The sequence below is a fragment of the Serinus canaria genome, chromosome 3 (assembly GCF_022539315.1).
Source record: "Serinus canaria isolate serCan28SL12 chromosome 3, serCan2020, whole genome shotgun sequence".
NCBI lineage: Eukaryota > Metazoa > Chordata > Aves > Passeriformes > Fringillidae > Serinus > Serinus canaria.
Genome location: NC_066316.1, coordinates 17,434,843 through 17,462,175, shown reverse-complemented (window position 1 = coordinate 17,462,175; position 27,333 = coordinate 17,434,843). Strand labels below are relative to the sequence as shown.

Below are 27,333 nucleotides of genomic sequence, written 5' to 3'. Positions count from 1 at the left end.
CCTGTTTCCCTCTTGTTTCCTGCCTGATGCAGAGTCTCTGTTTCATAGAGCAGGCCTTGCTTTTGTTATTTGTCTGTGCAATTTCCAGCCTAGGATCTTCAGAGAGGTCTGTTAAATATTACAATACAAGCAGTGTCAGTGGCGAGGCTGTATGATTTAGGGTCTTTTTAGTACGATGTAGAGAAGAATGGACAGAGGCTTTGCATTAACATGGAACCCACTGTGATGCAGAATTTTGCTTTGGTTAGGACAAGTTTGGTTTGGTTTTGAAAAAGAAATGTAGTGCATTGATATGCTGAGCTGTTATGACTCATTTAATTAATTAATTAAATGTTTGTATGTTATGGCTGTTAGTCACTGAAGGTTGTGAGTATCTCAGCATTCACTGGATCCTGGAATCCATAGGTATACTGTTGGTGCTTGATGAGTGACAAATATGTGAGGGTTCAAAAATGACCAAGTTACCAACATTAGAGCCGTGATGGAATTCAGACTGACATGTGCAACTCTGTCTTCAAGTTTGGCTTCACTTCCAGTTTAGGAAGTGTGTCTTATTCAGCTATGCTTCCTTTTCTCCTGTACAGGTAAATTGTATGCTAAGAAATGTTCCTCAGGAACAATGCAACCAAACATTTTGGGCTCTATTTTCTTTTTGGCAAATCTCTAAGCCTAATAGAAAATACAGAGGCTGGAAAACTGCCTTTTAAAAAATTTTAAATATATTGTTTAACATACAACTTGGGAAAATTATAAAATTAGTAAAATATTATATCTGTTATGTATGGTATCCAGACTGTGAGATGATAGGTCTAGAATGGAGCAAAATTATAAGTTTATTTCTATTCTTTATTGATGTCAGAAAATCAATGTTAAAATCAAATGTTAAAACAGTTGATGGAGTTTCTTGTGTGTACACTTATATGACCAGAACCATTTAATCTATATAACATTGGCAGTAAATAAAAGGTGGTGTAACTGACGGTGTGCAGTTAAATCAATAACAACGTAAGACTGGAATATATTTTTGTGTAGGTTTTTGGGGTATTTAAGCATGGTGTACCAGGACTTGTGTCACAGGGCTATGACTTTGAAAACCCCACCCCCTTTTTCCTAAGAGACTTAAGTTAAAAGAATCTCTTTAATGGTATGTGCTACTGTATCACACAAAAATGTATTATGTTGTGCATCCACTCAGGCCATTTAACCTACTTTACTCTTTGTATGCATGATGTACTCCATGAATACCAAAAGGGGCTCTACAAAGGTCACTGAAAGTTTATTGCAGTATTTGGAGATACAGTGGAAATAAATGAAAGGTTTAGTTCTAAATTATTTTAGTTGTCGTTTGCTGTAGTAGTTATTTGATGATGCATTGGACTGCTGCTTTTTCAGACTCTAAAAGCTCAAAATAACCAGTAATAATTACAATGCTAATATGTATGTCATGGGTTGGTGAAATTGAATAAGTGCTTCTTGGCCTTGGGAGCTTCCATACTGAGGGAGAGAACAGGCCTGGGTAGAACAAAACACCATGGAAAGACTAAGAAATATTAAACATCTCTATGGTACATATTTTCCCTAATTTGTAAAGTATCAATTCCATACCATTATAAATGGACCCTGTTAAATATTACAGTTTTGCTTAGAAGGAGTGATACCTGAATGACCACATTTCTGTGAAAATACAACTTTGTGTTTTGCATTGCAAGCTTCCTGCTCTCTGAGTGCTGAAAAGAAGTACACCCTTATTATAGGTAAAGATTTAGTATGTCATCAATGTAAGTTGACTGTTTTCATGGTCTTTATCTTACTTGATTCTGAGCGTTATACTTCCATACAGAGGAATATATGGTATGGGATCCATGAGCTTTGCAGACATAAAGTCTTCACAGAAGAACCAAAATTGCCAGATCTAATTATTATTATGTTTCTGGTCTCACAGCAATGTCACTGAGCTGATTACTGTCAGGCTTTAGGTTATGTAACACTGCAGTGCTACAGTTAGCATTAATACCTGCTTCTCTTCTTCCTTGCCAGCTCTTCACACCCCTATTCCTTTTCTTTGGAGGAGGCACAGATACGTTGAATGTGTCTGCATCAAGAACCTGAGAAACAAAATAAGCCACTGGGGTGAGGAGGTGCCCTGTGTTTTGTCTTGGAGTCTGAGGCTGAGGGATTGATTACATTTGTTCCTATCTAACTTGGCTTTGTCATCCAGCAAATATGATAAACTCAGAGCAGAGCCCATCATCTGTGTTTGGCTGTTGCTTTCCCTGGTGCTTATCCAGCCTTGCCCTGCAGAGCTTTTGGATTGCTTTCGTCTTTCCCACTGTTCCACCAAAGTCAGGGCTATTATGTCTGGAACCAATTTCTCCCAGGAAAACAAGGAGTTTGAGGAGCTGTTGGCTGTAGCTACTTCATGCTTTGGAAAAACCACAATGTAGTCAGTGACGGCACAGTGACTTAAAAAATGAGATATCTTCTATAAACCTTGTAAACACCATTTTTAGCTGTTTAGCACCATCTCAAAACAAGCTGAACTTGTGTTCAAAACTTCATTTATCTCCTGGACCTGTTCCCTTGGGCCAACAAGTATCACTGACAGAATCTGGACAAAAATGCTGGATATCTTAGGCCAGGATATACTAATATAATTATGCAGTGCTTGCTCTATTTTCACTTCTCAACTGGAATGCTCTTCTGGGAAAGCATTCATTGGAATATGTTGCAGTTTGTTTGGGGATCCCTGGGGAGTCTGTAACACCACAGGAATATGTTTTGCTTCTTTTGGAACTTGAGCTTTTGGAATAATTCCATTGATTGCTGTTGGACTGTTTATTTTCTGAAAACAGGAAGGGAAATATCCAGGTTAAACTTACTTCCCTGTTTCCAGCTCTAACCATGTGCATATCTCATAATTTTAAAGGGCCTTTCCTCAAGTTGTGCAGGGCATGTTATATGAAAGTTTTTCCATTGGACATTCAACTAACTATAATTACTGTTTTCCCAAGGAAAAAATATCTTGAAGACTTCAACTTATATTGTTGATAGTGAGTCACAAGGAAGTAGAATCTACATTTTCATATTTTAAATACCTAATCAGAAAAAAAAATGTAACACCAAATTATTTTATTTAGCAGAAAAAAAAAGTTGCATTTTCTTTCAGAGTTTCTGGTTGGAACCTTCTAGATTTTTTTCATGGCTATTTTTGACTGTTTTCTTCATTTTCATTATTCTTTCCAAATGAACATTCTAATCCCAGACTTCTGTCGGTCTGAGTCCAGTTTCTAGAATGTGAAAAGTATGTTTCATGCATTTTTCAAGGAAGAATAACTAGTGGAAGACAACCTCCAAAAGAAGCATCTAGTGATCAGCCACGACTCCTCCAGCCAGCCTTCTCCTGGGTAGCTCGCTATATACTTCACTTGTCTTCTTAACTGGTTCTGGATGGTTAAGAACAAACTTAGAGGCAGCAGTGCCACTGTGTGGGACTAGAGCTTCTCACAAACAAATCCAGCAGCGCTCAGCTCACTCTCCCTTTTCTGAAAACATCTAAGGAGGCTGAGATTTCATTCAGTCAGAGCAGACTTTCCTGTTCTGAGGAGATGATGCAAGCTGAGTGGTGCAGTCCCTCAAAAGAGAAAGTGTTTTACTCATAGTCTATAATTCACTGCAAACTAAAAAGCCTACCATTTGACTTGAGAAGATGAGATACAGCTAATTTTTTTTTTTAGTTCCTGGAAGGTAGCTAGAAAAACCTGGAAAAGGGGATATAAATGATTGGGTTTGGGTTGTTATCCCTAAGGATGAAAACTTTGTATGGAGCGAGCAACTTCCCATAGGGACTATTTTTTTTGTTTAATTTCAGAGTTGCCATATGCTATCTCAGTGAATTTGGATTTTAATGATAAAGTGTTTGCACTTTCATGTGCTGGCAAGGTTTGGAAGGAAGTTTAAATGGATGAAATAAATGCAAGTTCCAGATTGAAATGGAAAGGTATGAAAAAGAACATTGCTTTTAGGAGTCTGAATCAGTCTAACATTTATTGGTGTCCTGCTATTCACTGTAGAATACTAAGCATTTTTGCATAGAGAGAGGATGTATTTCTTTAAGGACAGCTGTTTACGTGAAACGTTGTTTGTCAGAAAAATCAACTCAGCATGGTTTTCTTATTAGCACTGCACTTGAGAAGTGTGTGTGAGGTGAATTACCTACTTGACTTGCAAACAATGAATAATTCAGTGGGAGCCAGAAAGTCAAATGAATCTTCCCAAATACTTTCTGTTTGCCTACAAAATAGACAAAAGTGAGAAAAGGACTGCTTCAGTGATTTAACACTTGCATCTCTGCCACTGAAATGATCTGTCCATCTGAAATAATTTGTAGTCTTTTATAATATTTAATGAAATAATATTTAAATACAGGTTTCAAAGCACATTTCAAATATGGATTATGTGTATTTCACAAGTGCTGGAAATAAATATGGGAGGAAGAGGACCTTAAATTTTCCAAAAGGTCATACATCAAAGCACAGGTAAGTAGGAGTAGATCTGAGATGCCCAATCTACTGTCTGGAAGAAAAAAACCCCAACAACAACAACAAAATAGAAGTTGGATTACAGCCATTTGTAGTCTTTACAACACCTGGCCACTAAGAAAACTGGGATGAGAACAGTGGGAGAAAAATGAAACCCAGGAGATTAGAGCAGATCCTCTGAAGCCCAAAAGACTTACACAAAGAACAGTAACCTTAAACTGTAATTAGTTGTCTAGCGCTTCCACATGCATGATCTGGAGGTGCAGGAGAAATTACTATGCTAGAGGCTATGTAAGCATAAAAAACATAACACAGTTGTATGTAGTCATTTCTCCCTGGGTATATTCCAGTATATTAGTGGTCCTGCCTCTGTTCCTGTCCTTGCTTCCACATGGCTCATTCCAGCTTTTCCCAGGAATTTCTTTATCCTGGGTAAAAGCAGCAGCAGATGGAGAATACCTCTCCAGCATTAATAGAGATTAGAGCAAACTTCATGCTCAGGAGACTTTAACCTAAATAGCACTTTTTCATTTACTATTTTCATTCTTTGCTGTCCAGTGAACAACTTGCTTTTTGCATAAAATATGCTCAAATTGACTGAATGTGTTTTACTTCATATATCTGAAATATACACGTGCAATGTTTCCCAGAAGGTAAACTCCAACAACCCCCTGTCTTTGTATTTTCAGGTGAAATGCAGCAGAAATTTGGGGAACTGTGTGTCTTTTTGCTACCTTAGACCTGCATCAGACTATACTACTGACCCCAAACTTGTAATGATTGGCTGGGGAGGAGATGGTTTTTAAGATGGATGTATCGGTGATTTCTTAGCAATTAAAGTTAGGTGGGTGTTACAGGTTTTTATAATATTTGCTTATGGAAGTTGGAGGTCTCCTCGATCTCAGCAGGTAGGAAGCTGTTATTTAGCGCCTTGCAGTCTTCCTGCCCCAACTGCCAGGAGCATCATCAGGACCAGGAATCTTCTTAGGTCTGATCCCATACTGCAGCACTGCCTCCAGGCTCGGGTTCTGTCATTTGTGAGTGCATTACACTCTGATGGAGATGGAAAACAAATTGATAGTTTTTGTCCCCTTTGTGAAGTTATTTGAAACCTCTTTCAATATGTATTGCTTGATTAAAACAGCAGCTACCTGCCCAGACTGACTAGGGAAGCTAATGATTTTGATGAAAGACATGATGAATAACTTGATTGAGATTTATATGGGGTTTTTTTGCCAACTCCTGAGTTAAACTAAGAGGAAACATATGAGGGGAGAATAGGAGAGAACTTTTTTCAGTTCTGCCTTTATTTTTTTTTCTTGTGAAGGTTGACAACAGATAATGTGGTTTTTTCCTTTTCAGCCCTGTTTTATATAAAGAGCTCAGATAAGATTTCTGAGCAATAAAGTAGCTTTCAAGGACTGTGTTTTCATGAGATCTAAACGAAAAAAACAAACATCATAACCATATGCTTTCTTCATTCTTGGCCAAGCCATGACCTCAGTTACAGATTCATGTAAGATATGAGCTTGTGCTTTCAGCCTCTCTAAATGTTGCCTGCTTTGGGAATTAATGTAAAGGGAAGAAAAATTGCCCTGGACAATTTTCATCACTGTTGGGCCCTGTGAAGTTTGAGTACAACTGGAGGGAGGCTTTGAACAGTTTTTCCCTAGAGAGATGGTGTTAAAAACAATAGACATGTTGCTACGGAACACGAAAGAACACAGGCACACACCGCTGCTCCAAGGTGAAGAACAAAAAAGGAAGTTTATTTCCTGACTCCAACATTTATAGTTTTCCAAAAGTGACAGTGGATTGGAGGGTGACAGTGCCACCTCTCCAATGCCACTGGACAAACCAACAGTCCATCAGGTCTCTCCTCTTCCATAAAGGAATGCAAAACAATGTGTAATCTACAGAAAGTGTGTGAGAAAGTTCTCCACAAGAATGTCAACATCAGAAGGCTTAGAAAATCCTAGAAAATCAGGGCGACAGAGACAAATGTTTCTCCAGTTTGCAGCAGTGAAAATCTGAAGTAATTTCACAGAAATTAATAGAGTCGACCCTTCGACAAGAGGAGATGGAACCTGGGTCTTTGGACTTCTGAAGAACTGAATATTTTCCAAGAAGCTAATACAAAATGTACACTGTTGTTCCACTGTAGAGGTTCACCTGATTATTTTTTGCTCTGATGTTCCTGAGTTTAAGAGTTTTAAGTATTCATTCCTCCTACATCCTGATTGATTGTTTCTCTGACACCATTCTTTTTTTTTGTTGTTGTTGTTGTTGCAGGGGCAGCTGGTGTTGGGATAGGGAATATGATTGCATTTTAACAGGTTCTTTCTAAGCTAGAACATTACCCAGATCTCATTTGCAATTTGGTCCATGGTGAAATGGATAGGCAGACTAACAATAATAACTGGGTTGACCTTTCCTGAAAAAAAAGTGAGCGATGATGAGGGGCCCTACCCAGAAGAGATAAATGAAATTTTCAGGCCTTTTCATGAACCCCAGAGGTTTTTTATGGTCTTTTGTTTGGTTTCCCTGTTTTGCAGAACACTCCTATTACCCTCAATCTCATAAAATGATATTTTGAACCAAGACTTCGGCAGTTTCATCCCTTATATAATTCTGCTGTATTGTTGGCATCACTTTGTTGTTTATAATTTTTCTTTGGAGATGGTCATTTATAGGTACAGTTCACCTTGCCCTTTAAGGAAAGGCCCAGAAGAAAAGATGTCATCTCTGATGTCATTGCATTGGTGACGACTTGCCATGTCTATGATTCTGCCATTTAGCACTGAATGTTTTACACTTCTTCAGGCCCAAGACACGTAGGACTTTCTATCCTGTTGCCAGTCTAGGCATCTCTTTAAGTTGCCATGAAGTGAATCCTTCTGCTGTAGTAGTTTATTTTCCTAAATCATCCTTTTGTTGCTCTGGGAAGATACATCTTGAGTGCTTGCCATAACACAAGTTAATTCTGGCTTTTTGGCAATATGAAGAGCCCCTAAATGTATGTGCAGAAGGCACTGTTAGTATTAATCAGAGATTCATCTCTTCTCATATGAAAAAAATACAATTTAATGAGGGAAGCTTTTCTGTTAAATTTTTATTCTGTGGAAACCATAACATGAATTTGATCTCACAGTCTGAAGAGAGTAATTTCCATAGAATTTGCATGCGCATTTCTGATTGCCTGCAGTGAGAATCCTGAGCAAATTATTTTCTTCTGTGATCTGCTAAACATTTTTCTCATTGGAAATAAACCAGGAAGAAAAAGAAGTATACAATGTAGACAGCAGTTTACGGGAGTCTGTGGAAATCTTCGGTGATAGACTAAATCCTAAATATGTTTTTGCTTTTCTCAGTCCTTTGAGGTATGGGCTCCTTTCAGTGGGCATGAATAGAGAAGTCCCTATTAATATTAATGCAAGTTATGTATGTGCACTGGGAGCAAAATATACCCTAAAGTCTAATTATTTTATGCTGAACTGAAAAGATACTTCTTCATTCCTGGCCAAAAAAAGCACCAATGGTTCATAGAATTTTCAGCAGGATAATTTTATCACTTCATTTAAACCAGCCTCTGCTCTGACCCAGTGGGAACTAAGAAAAATTCTGGTACCAAAATCCCTGCTGGTGCACATGCAACTGCAATTAATAATGAGTTTTGTGTTCTTCAGGAACCATTTTTCATTGCTCTAGGCAGTGAATAAATAGAGGGGCTTGTGACAACTGCAAACCACTTGGATGACCTGATCCCTTGAAATCAAGGCAGAAACCCCTTTGCCTCTAAGATTTTTGAAAAAAAATTAATTCTGCAGATGTGCTTTAGAGAGAGCCTTGGCCAGCAGTCTGTGGGACAGGCTGCTGGAAAACATGGGCAAGGATGTAAAATGCTTCTCTGCTGAAGTGGGTGTTGAGAAAACCCATGAAGATGATTCAGACCACACTTCTGTGTCTTAGTATCAAAGAATGGTTTGGGTTGGAAGGGACCTTAAAGATCATCTAGTTCTAACCCCCTTGCTGGGCAGTAACACCTTCCAGAAGGCCAGGTTATTCAAAGCCCCATTCAGCCTGGCCTTGAACACTTCCAGGGATGGAGATGCCTTGTGCTGCCCTGTCTCTGTGTTGTTACTGAGGAGAATTTCCTCTGGGATGAACTCTGAGCATATTAATACTTGTCTCAGTTTCACGGGTTTTTTCCTTCCCTGTGGGCTCTGTTATGCTTGGGCCATCTGTGTGTCCTCACCACTGCACTGTGTTGGCTCTCCTGCCTACAGTTTTATATGGGATGTGATTCCTTTGCCAAGTCATTCATCATCTGGTGCTTCTCTTGTCGAGAAAAGAACTGTAAGCTTTTGCTGGGGGCATATGGGTTAAATATGCTGTTCAAGCTGAGCACTGGACAGCTCAGGAGTTCAGGTGCATAATGGTACTGTTCTGCCAATTGATGGCAGCCAGATTCTGGGATGAGGTGGGAAAAGTGCCCTGATGTGGATATCCCTGGGCACCAGCAAGCCCTGAAACTGCACTCTGCAGGCTCCAAGGCTGTGATGCCTTATGAAGGCTGACCTAGAACAGAGACTAGATGGCGCTAAAGAATAAAGTTGGTATTTATTAAAGGCCTCAATGGATACACTTTGGACAGCACAAGAGCCTGGCAGGGCTACACCCAAGATGAACCCAAAAATAGTCATAAAATGGATGACCGGTCATGGGGTCTCACACTTTTATAAGTTTTAGTCCATTAGCATATTGAGGTTAATTGTCCAATTACAGCTTTAGCGCATGAAGTCCCATCCTCTCTTCAGTCCACATTCTTTATGCTCTTGGGCCTGAAATCTGAATCAGTTGTCCTTGGTTCCCAGTTAGAGAAGGAATTGTTTTGTGTACCTACACTGTGAAGAGAGCTTACCATCCCCTAATACAAAGCCTAGACCCATACACTAAAGTAGTACAGAATCTGAACAATATAAAAGTTAAAATCTGAGGCAGCAGCTGGAACTGAAAAAGAACATTTGACAGTTAAAAGACAGGATTCTGGTGTACATGTCTTGACAAGGGTCAGTCACAATCCTCTGAAAGTATCAAAACAAAAACTAGTTTGGATAAAGGCCAGAACACTAGGACTGTGGCTGTTTCTTTCCTTTTTGTAAGCCAATCCCTTACTTGTCATTTCCCCCCACCTTTCCTTTTTTTACAGAAAGTGATCTCTAGAAATTACTCTGTTTTGATGTGTGGCAGATGGCCTGTCCCTGGCAGCTATACTCTACTAACCCAGTGCTGTACAGCAGTGATACATAAACCTCTGCTGATTTTATTAATGTGGGTGGTGATGGGGATCCATAAACCTCTGAATCCAGGCACTGAAATAGTGCAATTGCAACCTGCGCAGCTCAATCATCAGTAGCTTCCTACTTGGCTGGTAAAGGCAAGCTCCCATGTTTTTTCTATCATGTGTATTATGGTAATCAGGTAGCTGTGAGCAACTGCTCTGCTTTTGGTGGCATAAGCAGATGTGTGAATGTCAGCAGCAGCATAATTGCAATTCTCCCTCTGTCAAAAGAGTGACTGGCTTCTGTTTTGTGCCTGGCTTCTAGTTGTGAAACTTCTTCAGAGAAGATGTTGTGCAGCCCATGTACTATCCACTAGACAGCACTTTAGGAAAATCAGTGGTTTGGAGTTTTTTATCTTGTTTCTGCTGCAATAGCAGCAGCAGACTTCTGAAGGTGTTACAGATGGTCAAGAAAGGCTCACTATCGCTACCACTCATGTGAACATTGAAGTTTAAGTATTACAGGTTTTAAATACTAGAATAAGCTTAGACTTCTTTGGTGGTTGTTGCTGCATCACTCCAGGCAGGCAGCTTTGTAAATATCGCCTTTGTTCTTTATTAAAGCTAAATGGATCTTCTGCAATTGTCATTACCACCTGGTTGGGAGGTGTTAACAGCAGGGGGCTGTAATCCCTCCTAGCAACCTGTCAGCTTGGTACAGTGGGGACCCAAATCAGGGCAGGGACCCCAGGAGCTGCTGGAGGAGGGGTGTGTGGCTGTCTGTGGTGTCCTGTCTGTGCAGAGGTGCTCCTTTCATGGTAGCCAAAATAGCTCCTCTCAGCTTTACACTGCATCTTTTGATCACAGAGCAGGAAAAGCAGGGAAAAGAAAAATTCTATTGAATTTTTGAATTATTTTTTGAATTTTGAATTATTGAATTCTATTGAATTTTTTCAGCAACAGTGCAGAAGAGGTTACAAAAGAGAATAATTACATTCTTCAGGGCACTCTGAAGGTTGCAGTCAGGAAAACACAATCAGAAGGCACTCAGTGTGCTTTTTGAAACCAGTTTTGAGAAACCCTGGATTCTGCATGGTGGAGCCAACTTTTACTTTACTGTCACCTCCTGTCTCCAGGTTTGGGGACTGAGAGCTAGTTTAAAATAATTCCTTTAATTCAGACTTTCTTAAATTATTTTAGATCAGATTGATTTTCAGCTTAGTTCATGCACTGCATGTAGGACATCACTGACACTTGTCTGCCTGCCTTCTTTCCCGTGGCTGTGATCCCATTTTTATTCTGGAAGCTGCTCTTCAGCTGAGATCCTGGTAACAATTTTGCTACCTCTGGGTCCAGTGGGGCCCAGCTGCTCAGAAGGAGCAGAGGAAGCTGAAGTAAACTTTTATTCTAAGCTGTAGGCACAAGGGAAGTCCCCTACAGGTCCTGCTATGGTTACCATGACTGAATGCTGTCATTTGATTTAGGGGTCAGCTATATAAAAGTGCCTGGGTTTTTGACTTAGAAGTGGTTTAGAAATGGAGTACAAATGAAGAGCAAAACAAATGGCATAATGGACAGGGCAACAGGCAGCTCTTCAATGAGTGAGACATTAGGGAGTATTTCCTGTAACATGGAAACAAGGCTAATGTGTGCCAATAATTCTGTGAGAGAAAATGCGTATTACAATTTTCCAAGGAGATGGTCTAAGGTGAGTGGTGAGCTATTTAGATAAAATTTGAGTGGGAAAGAGGCTGTGGAGAATGAAGTGGAAGTAGGATGAGTTATAGCAAAGGTCAGAAGCTGGCTTTAAATTGCAGAATCACTTTGGTGACCAAGGGGTGTATTTTCAGCATATGCTGCAGACTTAGTTTAAGGCTTCATCCTGCTGACTCAGTTTCCCAAAACTTTACCTCCACAGGTGTATTGCAAAGCCCTTCTAATCTGTCCATATGGAATATATTGAAACAAAGTCTGTAAAGGAAATTTGCATCTTTACAAAGGAAATACATGAAGTTAGAGGTGAAGCTGCTACAAATGGTGCTTTATGACTCCAAATGTGTCTGGGCATTAGCACAAATATTCACACATTTACAAGAATTCTCTTCTGTATTATGGTGAATCAAGGGGACATTTCAACAAAAAGAATAACTTCACCTTTTAGTTGAGTTTTCCCTTAAAAACCAGATTCAGCTGATTTTTCTCCAAGTGGTATTTTCTCACAGTCCCACATATCTGAAGACTTGCTTTGTGAAATAAATTAACTTAAAATCTTTTCCAACAGAGTTGGAAAAATCTTTAGCCTGTGAGCGCTCCTGTTTTCTTGAGATGTATCAGATATTCATTGCTTGTGTGGAAGCAGCTACTGTACTAAGGGAATCACTAAAAAGGTGGTTATATAAAGGTGGATTGTGTAATATATGTTTCCTTATAGGACCAGTGAGTTGTTGAGTAGGAGGGAAGTCCATTGCTAGATGACTGCCCTGGGGTGTAAGAAATGGTCCAAAGTTACAAGTGATAACAGAGCAAATAATTAAATTAGAAGATTCAGCATCATATGAGCATCTCTCTTTGCACAGACACAGCCAAAAGGTTTCCAGTCTTAAACGTGATCTGGGCCTGATTTCCATTTAAACTAAAACCCTTTTTATACCACAGAGAGGGTGCAAATATAACTTAGACCTACTCTGGTTATCACCTCAAAGATTGGTGGTGTTCTTTGTAATAAGTAAAAATCACTCTAAAAAATACTTTTACTGTTGAGGAAGAAGAAGAAGGCAAGTTTGGTTTTTTCCAATCATGTTTTAGGAAAGTCATATCTGTAGTACTTGGAAAAGGAATATAAGATAAAGTTTCTGCAAGTCACAATTTTCCTAATTTTTCAGCTAGGTAGGATCTGCAGTTGATAATGATCTATATATAAAAGGCCCAATTTTACATTCTGTCACCAGCATGCTGTTTATACCCACATAAGGGGTGATTATTTATTTGACCCATGTAACTGGTGGGACAGCAAAGTGCAAAATTTACCCTTAAGCTGCTGATAAAGTGTCCCTGTGGTTTGCAGTCTCTGCATATCTACTGGAAAGACTAATGTATAGTTATGGCCCAACTCCAGGGAATTTCTTTCTTACAGAGATCTTTGATTTTGTAACTGAAGTGACTGTCCTGCTATCTTGCAAGAAGACATGGAAGAAAATATAATTTATATTGTCTTTTTTCTTTTTTTGGTATTGTGTAGAATAAGAAAAAGTTTTTCATTCCTTTGGAAACTTCTTAAGATTTCAGAAATGCTCTTGCTCTCATGCTGGCTCATCTAAGCAGTGGAAAAAAAATCTGAAACAGATTTCTGAGAGTAGCCAGCACCTGTGATAGTGTAGATCCTGCTACGCTCCTCCTGTCCAACTGAAGGAAAAGTAGAGGTGTGAACTAGTTTGCATGTTCTTGAGGCAGTGCACAGAATATCAAGATACGCAGGGCTTTTTCCTCTGTCTCAGTGTTTCCCCTTAATAAATTCTACCCCAGGGCAAAAAAAAATCTTGTCAAAGAGGGCATGATCCCATGAAAATTTCTGTTTTACCAAATTGGCATTTTCCATTATAGACCGTCCATACTCAGCATTGATTTTACATTGCAGCTTGACCAGCTCACTTGCATTTCAAAGTAGAAGCTGGAGGAGCTATTGATTGCTTAGCCTGAGCAGGTTGAATATGATCTGCAGTCTCCTCTTACACATTGATTCTTTGTCTCTTTACTCTCCGTATCCTGAATGTCACTGAATTGTGAGAGGCCTGCTAAATGGACAAAAATATTGATTTTCTTTCCCCTTATTTTATTTTCAAAAGCTCCTTATTTACCAAGAACTGAACTAATATCAGGAAAACAAAAGATAACAAAAAAAGGCAGAAGGATGGAAGATTTTGTGTATTTTTAAAAAAACATTTGAACTTGGTGAAACTGGAGTCCTTTAAGTTGTGTTTTCATCAAGAAAACGCAACTTAAAGGACGCCAGCTTATTTGCCTCTATGAAACCTGTGAACTCAGGGTGTTCAGCTTCATATTTTACTATTGTCTGATTGATGACAAACTTATGGGGTGGATTCCTAAATAGCTGTACCCCTAATGTTAGGATTTTCCGTGATTTTTGCAGAGAAGTTAATGAGCAGTCCCAGCTATGCCAGGTTTTAATGCAGAGTGCAATCGGTAAGTCTTTTGTTAGAGTTTATCATGCAGTGTTTTGTTCGTATTTTGTTCACCCACAAGTGTGACACATCGCAATACCAAGTTTAGAGGGACTGAGGAAAAATTAAAGGAACATAAGCTGGAGTCAAATAAAAATTAGGAGACATGCCAGGAGGGATCACTGCAGGGACAGCATTAGCATCCAGACATTTACATATCTGCTGATGATCTGTGTAAGCTTAGACATGTTTGGGATGGCAAGTGGGGCTCGTTACAAAAAGGGTAAAACTAGAACTAGTCCAGAACATCCAAGTGTGATAATAAAAATACCCAAGATGTTCTTGATATCCAGTGACATTGTTTCAACTAGTAACAAAAAAGTAAAAGCAAGGTAGAGGGATGGCTAAAAATAATGAAATTTTACAGGCAATGTTACTTCTTCTATAAATCAAAGCAATTTTCATGTTGTCTGTGCTCATCATTGTGCAAATAAGCATTTAAAAATAAAGAGTGGTACAAGTATTTTATGGAAGGAGATGCATTTTTCCTTTAATGAAATATTTGAAATGGAATAAAAAAAAAAGCTTCATGTATGTAGTGGTGTTCATGGGTCCCAGGATGAGGGAAGAGACGAGAATCTGACTCCATGTTTCAGAAGGCTGATTTATTATTTTATGATATATATTATATTAAAACTATACTAAAAGAATAGAAGAAATTATTCCATCAGAAGGCTTGAAAAGAAAAGGAAAAGAATGATAACAAAAGCTCACGATTCTCTCTCTCAGAGAGTCCGAGACAGCTGGACTGTTGTTGGCCATTAATTAAAAACAACCAGATGAGACCAATCAAAGATGCACTGTTGCATTCCACAGCAGCAGATAATTATTGTTTACATTTTGTTCCTGAGGCCTCTCAGCTTCTCAGGAGGAAAAATCCTACTAAAGGATTTTTCATAAAATGTGTCTGTGACACGTGTCCTTTGCTTAGAAGTGGTAGGGAAAGTTCTGTTGATAAACTTTCAGATTTCTAAGGATTTGTTCTCTAACACAAAGGATTTATGCTGTAACAGCTGCTACATTTTTGCTATAGGGTAAGTCCCTGTACAAAACACTCACCGGGATGCAGCTGGGGAGAAACTTGGAGAAATTGTTATGAATAATCCTCCAGAAACACCTACGTTTAGCAACAGTGTCTTGTTGCTAGGTATGGAGAAATCCATGAGCGCCTTTGAAAGTCATTAGTTTGCTTGAGGGGAGCAGTTCTCATTTTATTAGTAAGGATTGGATGGTCAGTGACACTCAGAAGCCTCCTGATATCCCTGCTTCTGCTTTCTGGGCCACAAAACAGACTCAGAAACGTTGAAATTGAGCAGATGGATCCAACTCTGTCACAACAAAAGGCATCAACTTTCTGCATTCCTGTGTGTGATGGGTTGACCCTGGTCAGATGCCAGGTCCATGTCAAAGCCCCTCACTCCTCTCCAGAGCTGGACAGGGGAGAGAAAATATAACATAGGAAGGTTCATATGTTGAGATATGGACTGGGAGAGATTACTCATCAAACATCATGGGCAGTACAGGCCATAGGTAGAGATATGAATTGAATTTATTACACTAACCAAATCAGAGCAGGATTATGAACCCTTAAGAACACCTTCCCCCCACCTCCTCCTCCTTCCCAGCTCTACCTCCTACTCCAGCAGTGCAAGGAGACAGGGAATGGGGTTATGATCAGTTCACCCCCTGTGGTTTCTTTGGTTGCTCAGGGAGGAGTTGTTTCTCCATGCCACTGTGGGGGCCTTCCCACAGGAGACAGTTCTCCACAAACTTCCAGCCTGAGTCCATCTCATGAGCAGCTGCTGAAAACTGCTGCAGTGTGAGTCCATCCCATGGGCAGCAGTCCTCCTCAAACCACTGCAGAGTGGGGTCACTCTTGCATGGGGTGCAGTCCCTCAAGGACAGGCTGCTCTAGCATGGGCTCCTCTCTCCATGGGCCTCCCACAGGGTCACAGCCTCTTCTCAGGCACCCACACCTCCTCCACGGGCTGCAGGTGGATCTCTGCATCACCATGGATCTCCATGGGCTGCAGGGCACAGCTGCCTCACCATGGTCTGAACCACAGGCTGCAGAGGAATCCCAGCACAGGTGCCTGGAGCACCTCCTGCCCTGCCTTCTCCACTGACCTTGGTGTTTGCAGAGTTGTTCCTCCCATATGTTCTCACCCCACTCTTTTCTGGCAATTACAACTGCACAATAGCTTTTTTTCTTTCTTCTTAAATGTATAACCACAATTTCTGATTGTCCCAGCCTTGCCAGTGGCAAGTCTGTCTTTGGAGCTGCCAGGGCTTGTCTCTGCCAGACGTGGTGGAAGCTTCTAGCAGTTTCTCACAGAAGCCATCCCTGCAGCCCCACTGCTACCAAAACCTGGCCATTCAAACCCAATACACTGAATAGTGTTTAGCAGCCTCTCCACCCCTGGTTATCAATTCATTTATAGGAATGAGCTGTCCCTACCGCCATCTAAAAGGGCTTCAGTTTTTCTTTGCTCCTCTTGTTGCAGTTCAAGTAGATCTGTACTTTCTTTTTCTAGTGAGGAGCTTCAGTGTTACTACTTTTATTTTGTAGTGGAGAGTCACACAAAAATGGATTACTTAGTAGCTTTTACAAAAATATGTAGAATGTGAGATGGGTGGTCCTCTCTGACATTGTATTTCTTTAATATATACACGTCTCTGATACAGATGGAATGGATAGTAAAACTAAAATCTTTGTCTAAGTGACTTTAGAAATCAGAGGTGAAAAAAATGCACTCAGTAACTTAGTATTGGCTTCAGCAGCAGAGGTATGTCATTTATGGATAATACCAGTAAAAGCTTCTGTATGCTGAATGCTGAATGGGACATACTGTCCCATTCTCATAACTTTCTAAGGTTATGAGAATGGGACAGTATGTCCCATATGTTTCTAATTACTTTCTAAGTAATTTTGTCACTAAAATTGCGAGAAAAACAATAACCATTTAACAACATTTTTAATATTAGAGAGTTAAGGTGTTGCTTTATTGTCTGGCTAAGATGTATCACAGAAATCATCTTATCCATGCATAGCCTGGGTGTGCAGAGAGAATCATTCCATGACACATGACATTTACTAGATTTTTCAGATTTTTTATTCAGTCAAAACTCATAGAAATGAATTGGGTCAGTGTTCATTTGTCTAAAGTGGTGTCGTTCTTAGTACTTGGTGTCCTATTGTATCCGTATTTCTTTGCTTCTGTTGTTAAGTTAATCTTCACGCCTTGATTTTCTTACCAGTATTTTCTGGAGGAGATGTCTCCAACTCTCCCAGAGGTAGAGTCTGGGGTAGATGTTCACAGATGGCAGCTGGTGGCTCTTTATCTTTTGGGCTATTCCCAGTCTGTTGAGATGTTAAATTCATCAGACCTCACCTAGAGGAACAATGCCCTGGAATGAAACTTAAAATTCTTTTTCCCCAGGCAAAGGCAAACAAAACCCCTTGACTAAAGTTAGACAAAAATTTTTAAACTGGTATGTTTTCCAACAGTTCGATCACTGGCTCAGTTGAACTTTTCTGTCTCTTTCTTTTGTTGCCACCATGTTTCTTTGGATATGAGAAATTAATGCTGCCAACAGTCAGTTCAGCGTTCCACTATCTGAGGTGGTTTGTTTGTTGATGCCTTTGTGCATCTGGACACACTTGTCGCAGTGAGGGAAGTCTCGGGACGCTCAATATGAGAGTTCAGCAACCTTTGTTTATTGATTAGAGCATCATACATTTATGCACAAGTAATAAGCTCATACATATTCTGTAAGCCAAGCAGTCTATTGGTTATACTATAGATATCAGCTACCCCCTTACTTCCTCATTCCTTACAACTTACATCTCCTTTTTCTCATGTCTCTCTCTCAGCTACAGCATCTTGTTATCGTAATACAGCTATGCTCAAGGCCACAGTGTCCTTGCAGTTGCCGGGGCTCAGATTAGCTGGGTCCGGTACTTTTCCAATTCTTGGTCAGCTATCTAGAGCATGTCTACATGGCCTTTGTCGTGTAGCCACTTCCCCACACACACTTTCCCAAACCACCTTCAAGGGATGTTGATCTTCAGTACCGTTTGTAGGGACTGAGTCCAGCCACCAGCCTGACTTCTTCAAAAATACAGGCTATCGGTTTCCACTTCTTACTTCACCTTCAGGAACAGACCTGTATTAACCCTGAGACTTTAGAGACAAAAGAACCATTACTTTCTTTGATTCATCAACTCGCTGCCATGTCCTTGTTGGTTTTTAAATCCCCCAACATGCCTATTTGATGTCATCAGGTGGGACTGCCTTCTTCCTCTGGAATTTGATTCAAATTCTCCTGTTTTGAAGTTCTTGGTATTAGAGGTTCAAGGTGTGGGTACTGTTCCACTTTGGTACACCCACTGGTATAATTTAGCAAATCTGTCATTTATGCTCAATATAACAGAGTCATTTGACTGCAGGATCTCATCGGTGCAATTAACCCTGTTCCTTTAAAATGAGGAGCTGATTGTCTTGGCATTCATGGGAGTGGAGAGCATAGTACAGTGCTGCAGTTCTTGGCCCTTCCAGAGCAGTACTGCAGTCACTTGGTTATTTTGTTAATTGGTTTTGCATCCAGTATCCTGCTGGTTTATTATCATCCAAGTGACTGTGTATGCACCATGCATAAGTATAGCGAAAATCAATACTTGAAACCTTTGTTTCCTTGTAAAGAAAGCCTTCCATGGGCTACCTTTGATACATGACCTTCATTCTGGTTACAACACAGCTAGTAAATTTTTCATAATTTAGTTCTATGCTAATAAAGGAGATGCTCAGGTTCTGATCTGTACTTAAGCTTGTATCCTAATGAAAAAGGAAGAAATTACTTAGGAATGAAATAAACAAAAGGCTGTTATTGTAGATAAATAAGCCTAATTTTGAGATGGTAAAAGTCATGCTATTTTTGTAAGAAAATCTTTTTGTTTTACTAGGTTCTAATAAATATCATACTTCACAAGCTTGAATCATTTAGTGACTGTTATCAAAAGCCTGAGTCCTATGAATGCTGCTTTTTCTGCTTCAGTTAGAGAAACAAGGATTTAAAAGCTGGTGTGAGGTTTCATTATGCGTGGGATTGAGGGCTCGGTTCCAAGTCTGAATGTCACACAAGGTGATGGGATTATGGATGTTACAAGATGAGAATGTTTTCCAGTGCTTTTCTACTGTTGGACATGCAGATATGTTCTTTCTTGCATGTGTTTATGAAACCTTGATGCCTTTGTATTACTGGGGACGCCTACTCTTCTTTCAGAAGTAGAATCAGATGCAGTCCCTTTCCTGATCTAGACTACATATGTATCTTTTTTTTTTCTTTCCTTCTTGGGAAAAAAAAGTGCATTTTTCTAATGGAGGTACCCAGTTAGCAAGAAGATGAGGATTTTGCTGAGTCAGCTGTGTGCAGCCCTAAATGGGCAGTTTTCTACCCAGTTCACTGGATTTGCATTATCATTTTCCAAATTTGTTCTTTGGGGATCTTTTTTTCTGGAATATATGGATGTTACCTGTTCTTGGGCTCATTGCCTTCTAACATATCTTTGTGAGGAAAAAGGCAAATTCTAACCTTGTGCTGGTTAAGATCACGCTACAAGGCAGCTGACTAAGACAATTTGTTGCTCATGGAAAAAGCTACCAAGACCTTTTCCAAAAATTTCTACTCTTTTTTTTTTTTTTTTTTTTCTCCACAAAAATGCCTGATCTTTTCCAGATTCAATTGTATGATTTACTGTTATTTGCAAATAAGAGGAAACCCCCTTTGTTTTTGTAGTGAAAAAGAGGTCCCAGAATTTCTGAGTGTTCTGTCTGTGGATGGTGGCATCCTGTGTGCCCCTTTTCCAAGTGAAACATTTAGAAAACAGCCTGCAGAGTGATTTCTGTTCGGTGAAAATGATTCCTCTTTGAGGGGTGTATTTCCTTGTCTCAGGAAATTATAATGTTATACAAAAAATACACTATGTTGTATTGTGAAGATGGAACAAATCAGACGAGATAATACTGAAGAGCCTGTGCTATTTCTGCAAATTGCTCTCTCTCTTCCTCTCCACTGTCTTAAAAGACAAGCCAGAGCTCCCCAGCATTGCTTTTTAATTGGTAGAAATCCTTTTGTACTTAATCCTACTTCAGTGCCTTAATGCAGGCAGGTCCTGCAGAGCCAGGAAGCTTACATGGGAGCACAAATGCCTGAAATCTTTTTTTCTGGCGTCCTTCTGCATGAGGCTTGTCTTCTTTTCCTAATTATGTTCTCTGCTGACAGCTTGGGGTTTGCAGTGGCAAGCAGAGAGGCAGGGGTGAGGCTGGGAGGGGGGAGGCAGAGTGACACATGTTGCTCTGTCTCCATGGCATCACTGAGCTTTGTCTTAGAGCTGTCAAACACTGTGCTTATACCTTTCTTTACTGTGTACAGCGACCTGGTGCCATGAAGTACACCTTGTATGGGTCCTGCTTAGTCACTGTCCTCTTACCATGTTACTTCATATTAGGTTTTTTTCTTTACTTTCAATCCATTCCACTTTTAATGAACCTGCACAAGTATTGGGAGCACATATAAGTGAAAGAACCAATTCAGTATTTTACCACTTGGTGCCTTTAGTTAAGGAGGTAAAATTCATCCAAGTATATGAAATCTTTGACACTGCCTTTTCAGGCCATGCTGTGCCCTATCCTAATTTCTGTGAATTGGTATTAGGTTTTCAGGGTTATAGTGAAGCAATAGAGCTGTGAGGAAAACAGCTTTTAGCCCCCATCAGTTAATCTCAGTTTCACCTCTCTCACAGGCACCTCACTGAGCACTGTCTCTTATGCTCATGCTTTAATTAACTGAGACAGAATGATGCCTCCAAGAATGATTCAGCTGTCCTAAGATCTGATTGAATCTTTGGATGAATTTCTCCTGTGTTGATTTTGACTGTATATATAAAGTTGCTATATATATATATATAAAGTTGCTGTGACCCAGCAGTGTAACTCATTTCATTAATCTGAAATGCCAAAGTCACACATGTACAAGTTGTTCTCTTACTTGTTAGATTTATTTAATAACCATGGATTCTTTTCAAGAACATGCCTAAGTAGATGTTAGGGGGTCTTACTGCCTTCTTGTGTTTAATGGTTTTAATCTTTTTAATTCCTCTTTTTTCAGGAAGGCTAGATTTTTTCTTTTTTTTCCCCCCTTTTTTTTTTTTCAATTAAATTGTTAGTACTCTTCATGCTGTCTTGTTTTCAGGCTAAAGAGTGCAAAATATGCCAAAGTTGACAGCACCTTTTGCAAGGTGTATGAATATGTTATTAATATTTCAACTCCAGTTACAACCACTGAGTGGTCTCCTTTAGGAAGGCTCTTTTACATGGGTACAAATAAGGTGGTTATGGTCTGACATTTGAAGTTCATGCCTCCAAAGATATTTGCATGTTTAACTTCTCTTATATTCAGCAGTGCTTCCTTAAATGTCTTGTGGATTTGCGGTGCATAAAGAAAAGGATTTCTGAAAATCTGTGATGTCTTGTGTTTTATAATCTGTATTTTTATATCCTGTACTTCAGCCAGTGTGGTCAGTTTAGTGGCTTTTTTTGCCATATAGTTTTCCTTGCTAGTATATTTATTTGTCACTTACTTAGTGTAAGGATAATCCTTGAAAGTAGATCATTTTACAAGACATTTTTGAGAGCCTCGAAGTATGATGAAATCTCACAACATCAGATTTTTTTTCTCCCAGAATATTTCTTTGGCAGTGTCCTGTCCTGCTGTAAAAAGGGGAGTCAGGGGGATTCTTTTTGATAGATTTCTTGGATGAAAATAAAATTACAAGGCTGCCAGCACAGCCCTTATCGAAGTCCTTCACCTCATGTATAATGTTGAGGCATAATCAGATTGTTGCTCCCTATCAGCCCAGAAAGGTTATATATTGATCTTATAATGCCCTGGAGAAAAATCTGAAAAAGTAGAAGTGTGGTCGAGGCCTGCTTCCTCACTTTGACAAATGTCTGCAGCTTGGAGCTGTGACATATTTGGAATTTGTTAAATAATTTTAGCTTCTATTGTGGTGGCAATGGAAAATACAACTGTAACAAGAGGACTCATGATAATAATGATGCCTGGAGAGGGACTCACTCTTATGCTGGTTAGTTGGCATCTAAAACATTTTCAAGCTGAGTTTTTTCTCCAGATAGGTCACTCTGGGGGAGTCTATTCCCCTCAAAGCTGTTGCAGTAGTCCTGGAGCTTTCTACCTCTTTGTGAATTTTGACTGGAATCAGTCCGTGGTTTAGAAGTTGCAAATGAATGACACAAACACAAATAGTGTGTTTTCATAACCCTTATCACTCGTGAAAACAAGTCTAAAATAAGCTTTTTATGTGTGTCAAGCATGCCGGGGTAAAGATGTAAAAATTAACCCTTCCAGGTGAGGAAAGCTGTGCAACAGGAGGGGTTCATCCGAAGGAAGCGAGGATACAGAGACATCAATGACATTGACATCAACATGAGTGATCCTTTATTTACAAAGCAGTGGTACCTGGTAAGTTCTGAGAGAAAATCACAGTAATCATAACTAAATAATTGGCATTCAAGCTATTCTGCGCAGTTGGATTGTTTTCCAACAGCTCTTTCCAAATGCAGGACTTAAGAATAGATCCAAGGCTCTGTTGTGTTGGTTTTAGTTGTACCCCTTTTATATTGGGAAGATCCAGCACATTTCAAGAGTTAAATTTCATTTCAGTCAATGGAAAGATCCTTAGAAGGCTTGAAAGATAACTGTATCGATGTCCTGTGGGTATTGCTGGTGTCCTGATGTGACCCCTAGAACTGCATATGAATCATGTCTTTGAGCTGTTGCCAGGTAAAATATTGTTATGGAATTATAGCAAAAATTAAAATGTATTTGCTAGCAAAATTAAAGCTTTTCTTTTCTTATGGAAACTTGAACTTGATTCATCAAAAAAAAGAGTACGGGTGAATTTTGGCTTAAGCTAATGTCAAAGGAAATTCATATTTTGCTTAATTCAGTTAATTTGTGCCATATTTTTAGAATGAGAAGTCTTTAGTCATGAAAGAAAAGTTATATTTTTACTTGGAATTGAAATTATTTTTAAATTTAAAAGTTGATAAAATAATTCTGGTCAGTTTTTTGTTGCAACATATTTATGATTAAATACTCAGTAAATGCAGTACCGCCTTGTTAACTTAAGAAGGATTATTTTTGCTTATTAGTAATGTTTCTTCCTCTTAATCCATTTATGTTTCATTAATGCATCCAATATGGCTGCAGGTTTTTTTTTTTCTTCCTGAGGCAAAAGTTTTCAAATGAATTGGAGGTACATTAGCATGGATGGGATTTCATCCTTGATGAGTTGATAAACTAAAGTGGGGATTAATTCACATATTTTCTGGTAGTTAATCAAAATGTTGCAGTGATAAAAATAACAAAAATTTAGAAATGTATACGTAGATCCCTGCTTTCAAGAAAAAGTATTTCCTGCTCATAAAAAAGTCCTCTGTAAAATCAGTTGTTCTAACTTTTTTCCTAGATTGATCCACTGGCTGATATGTTAAATTGAAAAGTCCTTTTTTGGAGTCCAAAAGATTCCATGTTTAACCAAATCTTATAAACCACAAAAAATTGAATTTTGCCGGTGTTGGTCTTTTTCAGGATTTTTTTGTTGTTGAGGTTTTTTTGTTTGTTTTTGTTTGGTTTGGCAGGGTTTTTATGGTTTTGTTGTTGTTGGTTTTGGTTTTGTTTTTTTTTTTTTTTTTGTACAGCTGCATTATTGCATAGATATGATTATGCACAGATGCATACCCCAAAAACATATGGCATATATTTTCTGTACCAAAGATGCATGCAGAGGCATAAAGGAAAAACCAGTGGCTGTGGAAATATGTCAGTCAAGTAAAAAAAGCTTTTTTTTTTTTTTCATTGATGTATTAGATTAACACTGGTCAAGCAGATGGGACTCCTGGACTTGACCTTAATGTAGCTGAAGCATGGGAGCTGGGATACACAGGGAAGGGAGTAACCATAGGAATTATGGATGATGGTAAGTGAAGACTGAGTACTAATTTAATACTTTTAAGTAGACTTTTTTAATTTAATTGAAGTTAAAACCCAAAAGATTAAAAAGTAATAATCGGTTACTTCTAGTGGTGAGAATTCCAGCCTCTATAAATACTTTGAGATCTTCAGGGAAAAATATGATACAAAGATAGGGGTACTGAGGAATGGATATCCAAGTATTAGAAATAGTTTGCAATTATCACTCAGATATCTTCCAGGGCACACTGTAATGGCCATTAAACCTAAGGAGAAACTCCCCTTGATTTCTGTAGACACTGACTGAAGGAGGAAATTGCTGTACAAAAAATACCTAAGAAAATGTTTTTTGGATTACATTATTTTCAGTCATTGTTGATAGTGGAAATAATTAAACACTTTCATGCTGAATATCAATGAAGATCTGCATATTAGATATATTGCTAGTTTCAGACTAAATTCAGGAAAGATGAAGATAAAAGCTACAGTTGAAGTTATAGCTCTTCTACTTATGGGTTCTTGCTGAAGTAAAGGAATTCCATGCAGTCTCTCAACACTCTTCTTTGGAATAAATTTTGAATGTCTTCCTTTAATGGGGCTGAATAAAATTAAAAATAAATAAAATGTCTGTATCCACATATGTTTTCTAGAGTCAACCGGGATCTGTCCGTACTTATTTCTATTCCTCACTTCTTACTCCTTTGGCTTGCTTACTCCTGCTTTTGTGGAAGTAAGAAAGTAGACTCAGACATCTGGATATTTGCAAGAAATTCTTTGCTATGGGGGTGGTGAGATACTGTAACAGGTTGCCCGGGAGGTTGTGGCAGTGTTCAAGGCCAGGTTGGATAAGGCCTTGAGCAACCTGATTTATGTATTAGTGAAAGATGAGTCTCATCTGAGAGATGACCTAATGTGTCACCATTTCGCTGATCTCACAGAGGCAGGACTTGGCTTTCAGATTAACTAGGCATGACTGTCATGGGAATGATGGCAAACTATTTGAGCTTTGTGTCAATAAAACTGATGGTCCATCAGATACAGCTTTCACAGAAGGGAGTAATTTGCCTTATAATTTGTTTCTAGTAACTCTAAAAAAGATGGTCTGAATAACAGGATTCTTCATAGAGATTTTTATTGTCCATCTACCATTTGGATCAGTAACAAGGGTCTCCTAAGGCAAATCTAATGCTAAGGACCTTACAGAATGAGAAGTAATCTATCCATCAGAAAAACTATGATGATATGGCATTCTCCTTGCAAATGAAATAGATCATGTAATGGGGAGGTGATTAGAAAAACAGGATAGAGTGTGATGACGAAAATGTAGCATGAGATTGGTGGCTTTTGCTTTGTATGTTTTAACTGGCTATGTAATAGGTCATCATATCCCACCTGAGTGTACATCTGCTACCTTTGTTACACCATCCACTGGGACTTTTACATTTGCCATGTATAGAAAGATGCCATGCAATAGAACAAGTATTCTATTATTCTATTGCCATGCAATAGAATGAGTATTACAAATTTAGAATTTTTAGCATGCTACCAAAATGTGGAGCCTATACACAAATATTTGCTAAAATGGTTTAATCCAATATTAAAAGTTCTCTTTCATGCATATAATCTGAAATGTTTGCCTTAGTGATGACCCCAAATCTGCTCTACGTAATTTTTTACTTAATTAATATTGGTTAAAAATACTCATTTTTCTATCCTGTACTGATCCAGTATTTACTAATCTCATTAGTTTTGGTATGTCTTGAGATGACAAAAACTCATAAAAAGATAAATTGTGATTTAAACCTTATAAATAAATATGATCTAGTCTACAAAACAGTAAACTTTCATTCAGCTCACTTTTTCAAATGGCATCTGGATTTTGACATAAGTTATTGAAAAGTCCACATTTAAAGACTGGGAATCTCACTTCAGTCAGTTGCATTATTCACCATGATTATTTTCCTATGGTTGTAAAGGAATCTTGTTTTGTGATCATTAGAAAATCTTTTTTGAAACTCTTAACCTTTGGTTTCTGTTCTGTCATTGTCTTGTTGCAGGAATTGATTATCTGCATCCAGATCTTGCATCAAACTACGTAAGTTCATGCTCACGTTTTCTGTAAGATGTGGATTTTCTTATTACTATAGTCCCTCTGCTACAAAATTTTAAATAGGGTGTAGAACAGCAGTACAGCTGGACTCCTGATCTTAGTGATCATACATTTCCTGTTGAAAGAAGCAGACTGAAAATGGGGCTACCTATTCAAGGAGTGGAAATGTGACAAGGCTCTTTGTGGAGAAATGACAGTCTTGTGTCACATTAAATAAGCTGCAGCTTGCAATATTGGATTTAGGACAGAAATGAGTAACCTGTGAATTTTCTCTAAGTCCTGCTATTAAGATGCAAATTGCCCCTATCACTTTGGAGGGCCATGGAGTTGTGGGCTGTGGCAAGGCATGTATTAGCCTTTGAAACCTCCAGGAGCAGTTTAATTCCTTTATATGAGGTGTTTTGATCCAGTGCTTCAAAGCATGTGCAGGGTGGGTTGTTTATTTTCAGCACATGCTATGCAAATTGATTGTTCCTCAAATCTACCTCAGGATTCAGACCTTTGGACTAGAGTGTTCCTGCATTTCTTAACTCTTTGTCTCCCTCCAACCCTCCATTGGCACTAGCACTCCTATCTTCACATTCCTTCCTGAGGGAAGCTCAGGCTGCTTCAGCTGAGCAATATGGTTTAGTTTGCAATTGCAGTTAGATGAAAAGAGGAACAAGGTGAGTTGGAGATTTTGGAAAAAAGTGTCAGCCACTTGGATAGAACAGCTCCAAAATAAGGAAGACAGTTATTTTTACATACAGGCAGTTTGGAACATAGTAACATACACATGATGAAAATCTAATTGTGTTGCAAGTAGCAAAGCACATTTGGTAGATAATAAGTGGATATAGAATGCTTTGGAGAAGGCATTTTGGAAACAGCTGACCACCGGACGCAGATTAGCCAGTTTCAGTCCTTATGAACTGTCTTAATAGCAGCTAATTAAACCCTGTGCTTTGACTGCAGAATTCTCTCCCAAGAGAAATAACTCAGTAGGATGTTCCCATAAATTGATAGAAATAAATAATTTTTTAAAAGGCAGGCTTTTTTTTTTTGCAGATATTGTGCTCTGTGTATGTTCTAGCTTGTGATGTGGGCAAAGCACATGCTCTACATTCACTTTTC

At 38.8% G+C, this 27,333-nt stretch overlaps 1 protein-coding gene across 4 annotated transcripts in view; it reads left to right on the top strand.

Annotated features, from left to right (window-relative positions):
* The window catches only part of PCSK2 (proprotein convertase subtilisin/kexin type 2), a 134,090-nt gene that overhangs the window by 49,565 nt on the left and 57,192 nt on the right, over window positions 1-27,333 (top strand). For 3 of the 4 annotated variants that reach the window (XM_050971979.1, XM_018921945.3, XM_009097167.4), the window contains 3 exons: window positions 22,485-22,598; window positions 24,009-24,117; window positions 26,168-26,205. The exons of the other annotated variant lie outside the window; for it this stretch is intronic. In XM_050971979.1, the coding sequence (XP_050827936.1) occupies window positions 22,485-22,598; window positions 24,009-24,117; window positions 26,168-26,205 (261 nt within the window). The remainder of the gene's footprint in view (window positions 1-22,484; window positions 22,599-24,008; window positions 24,118-26,167; window positions 26,206-27,333) is intronic. 4 annotated transcript variants of the gene reach the window in all.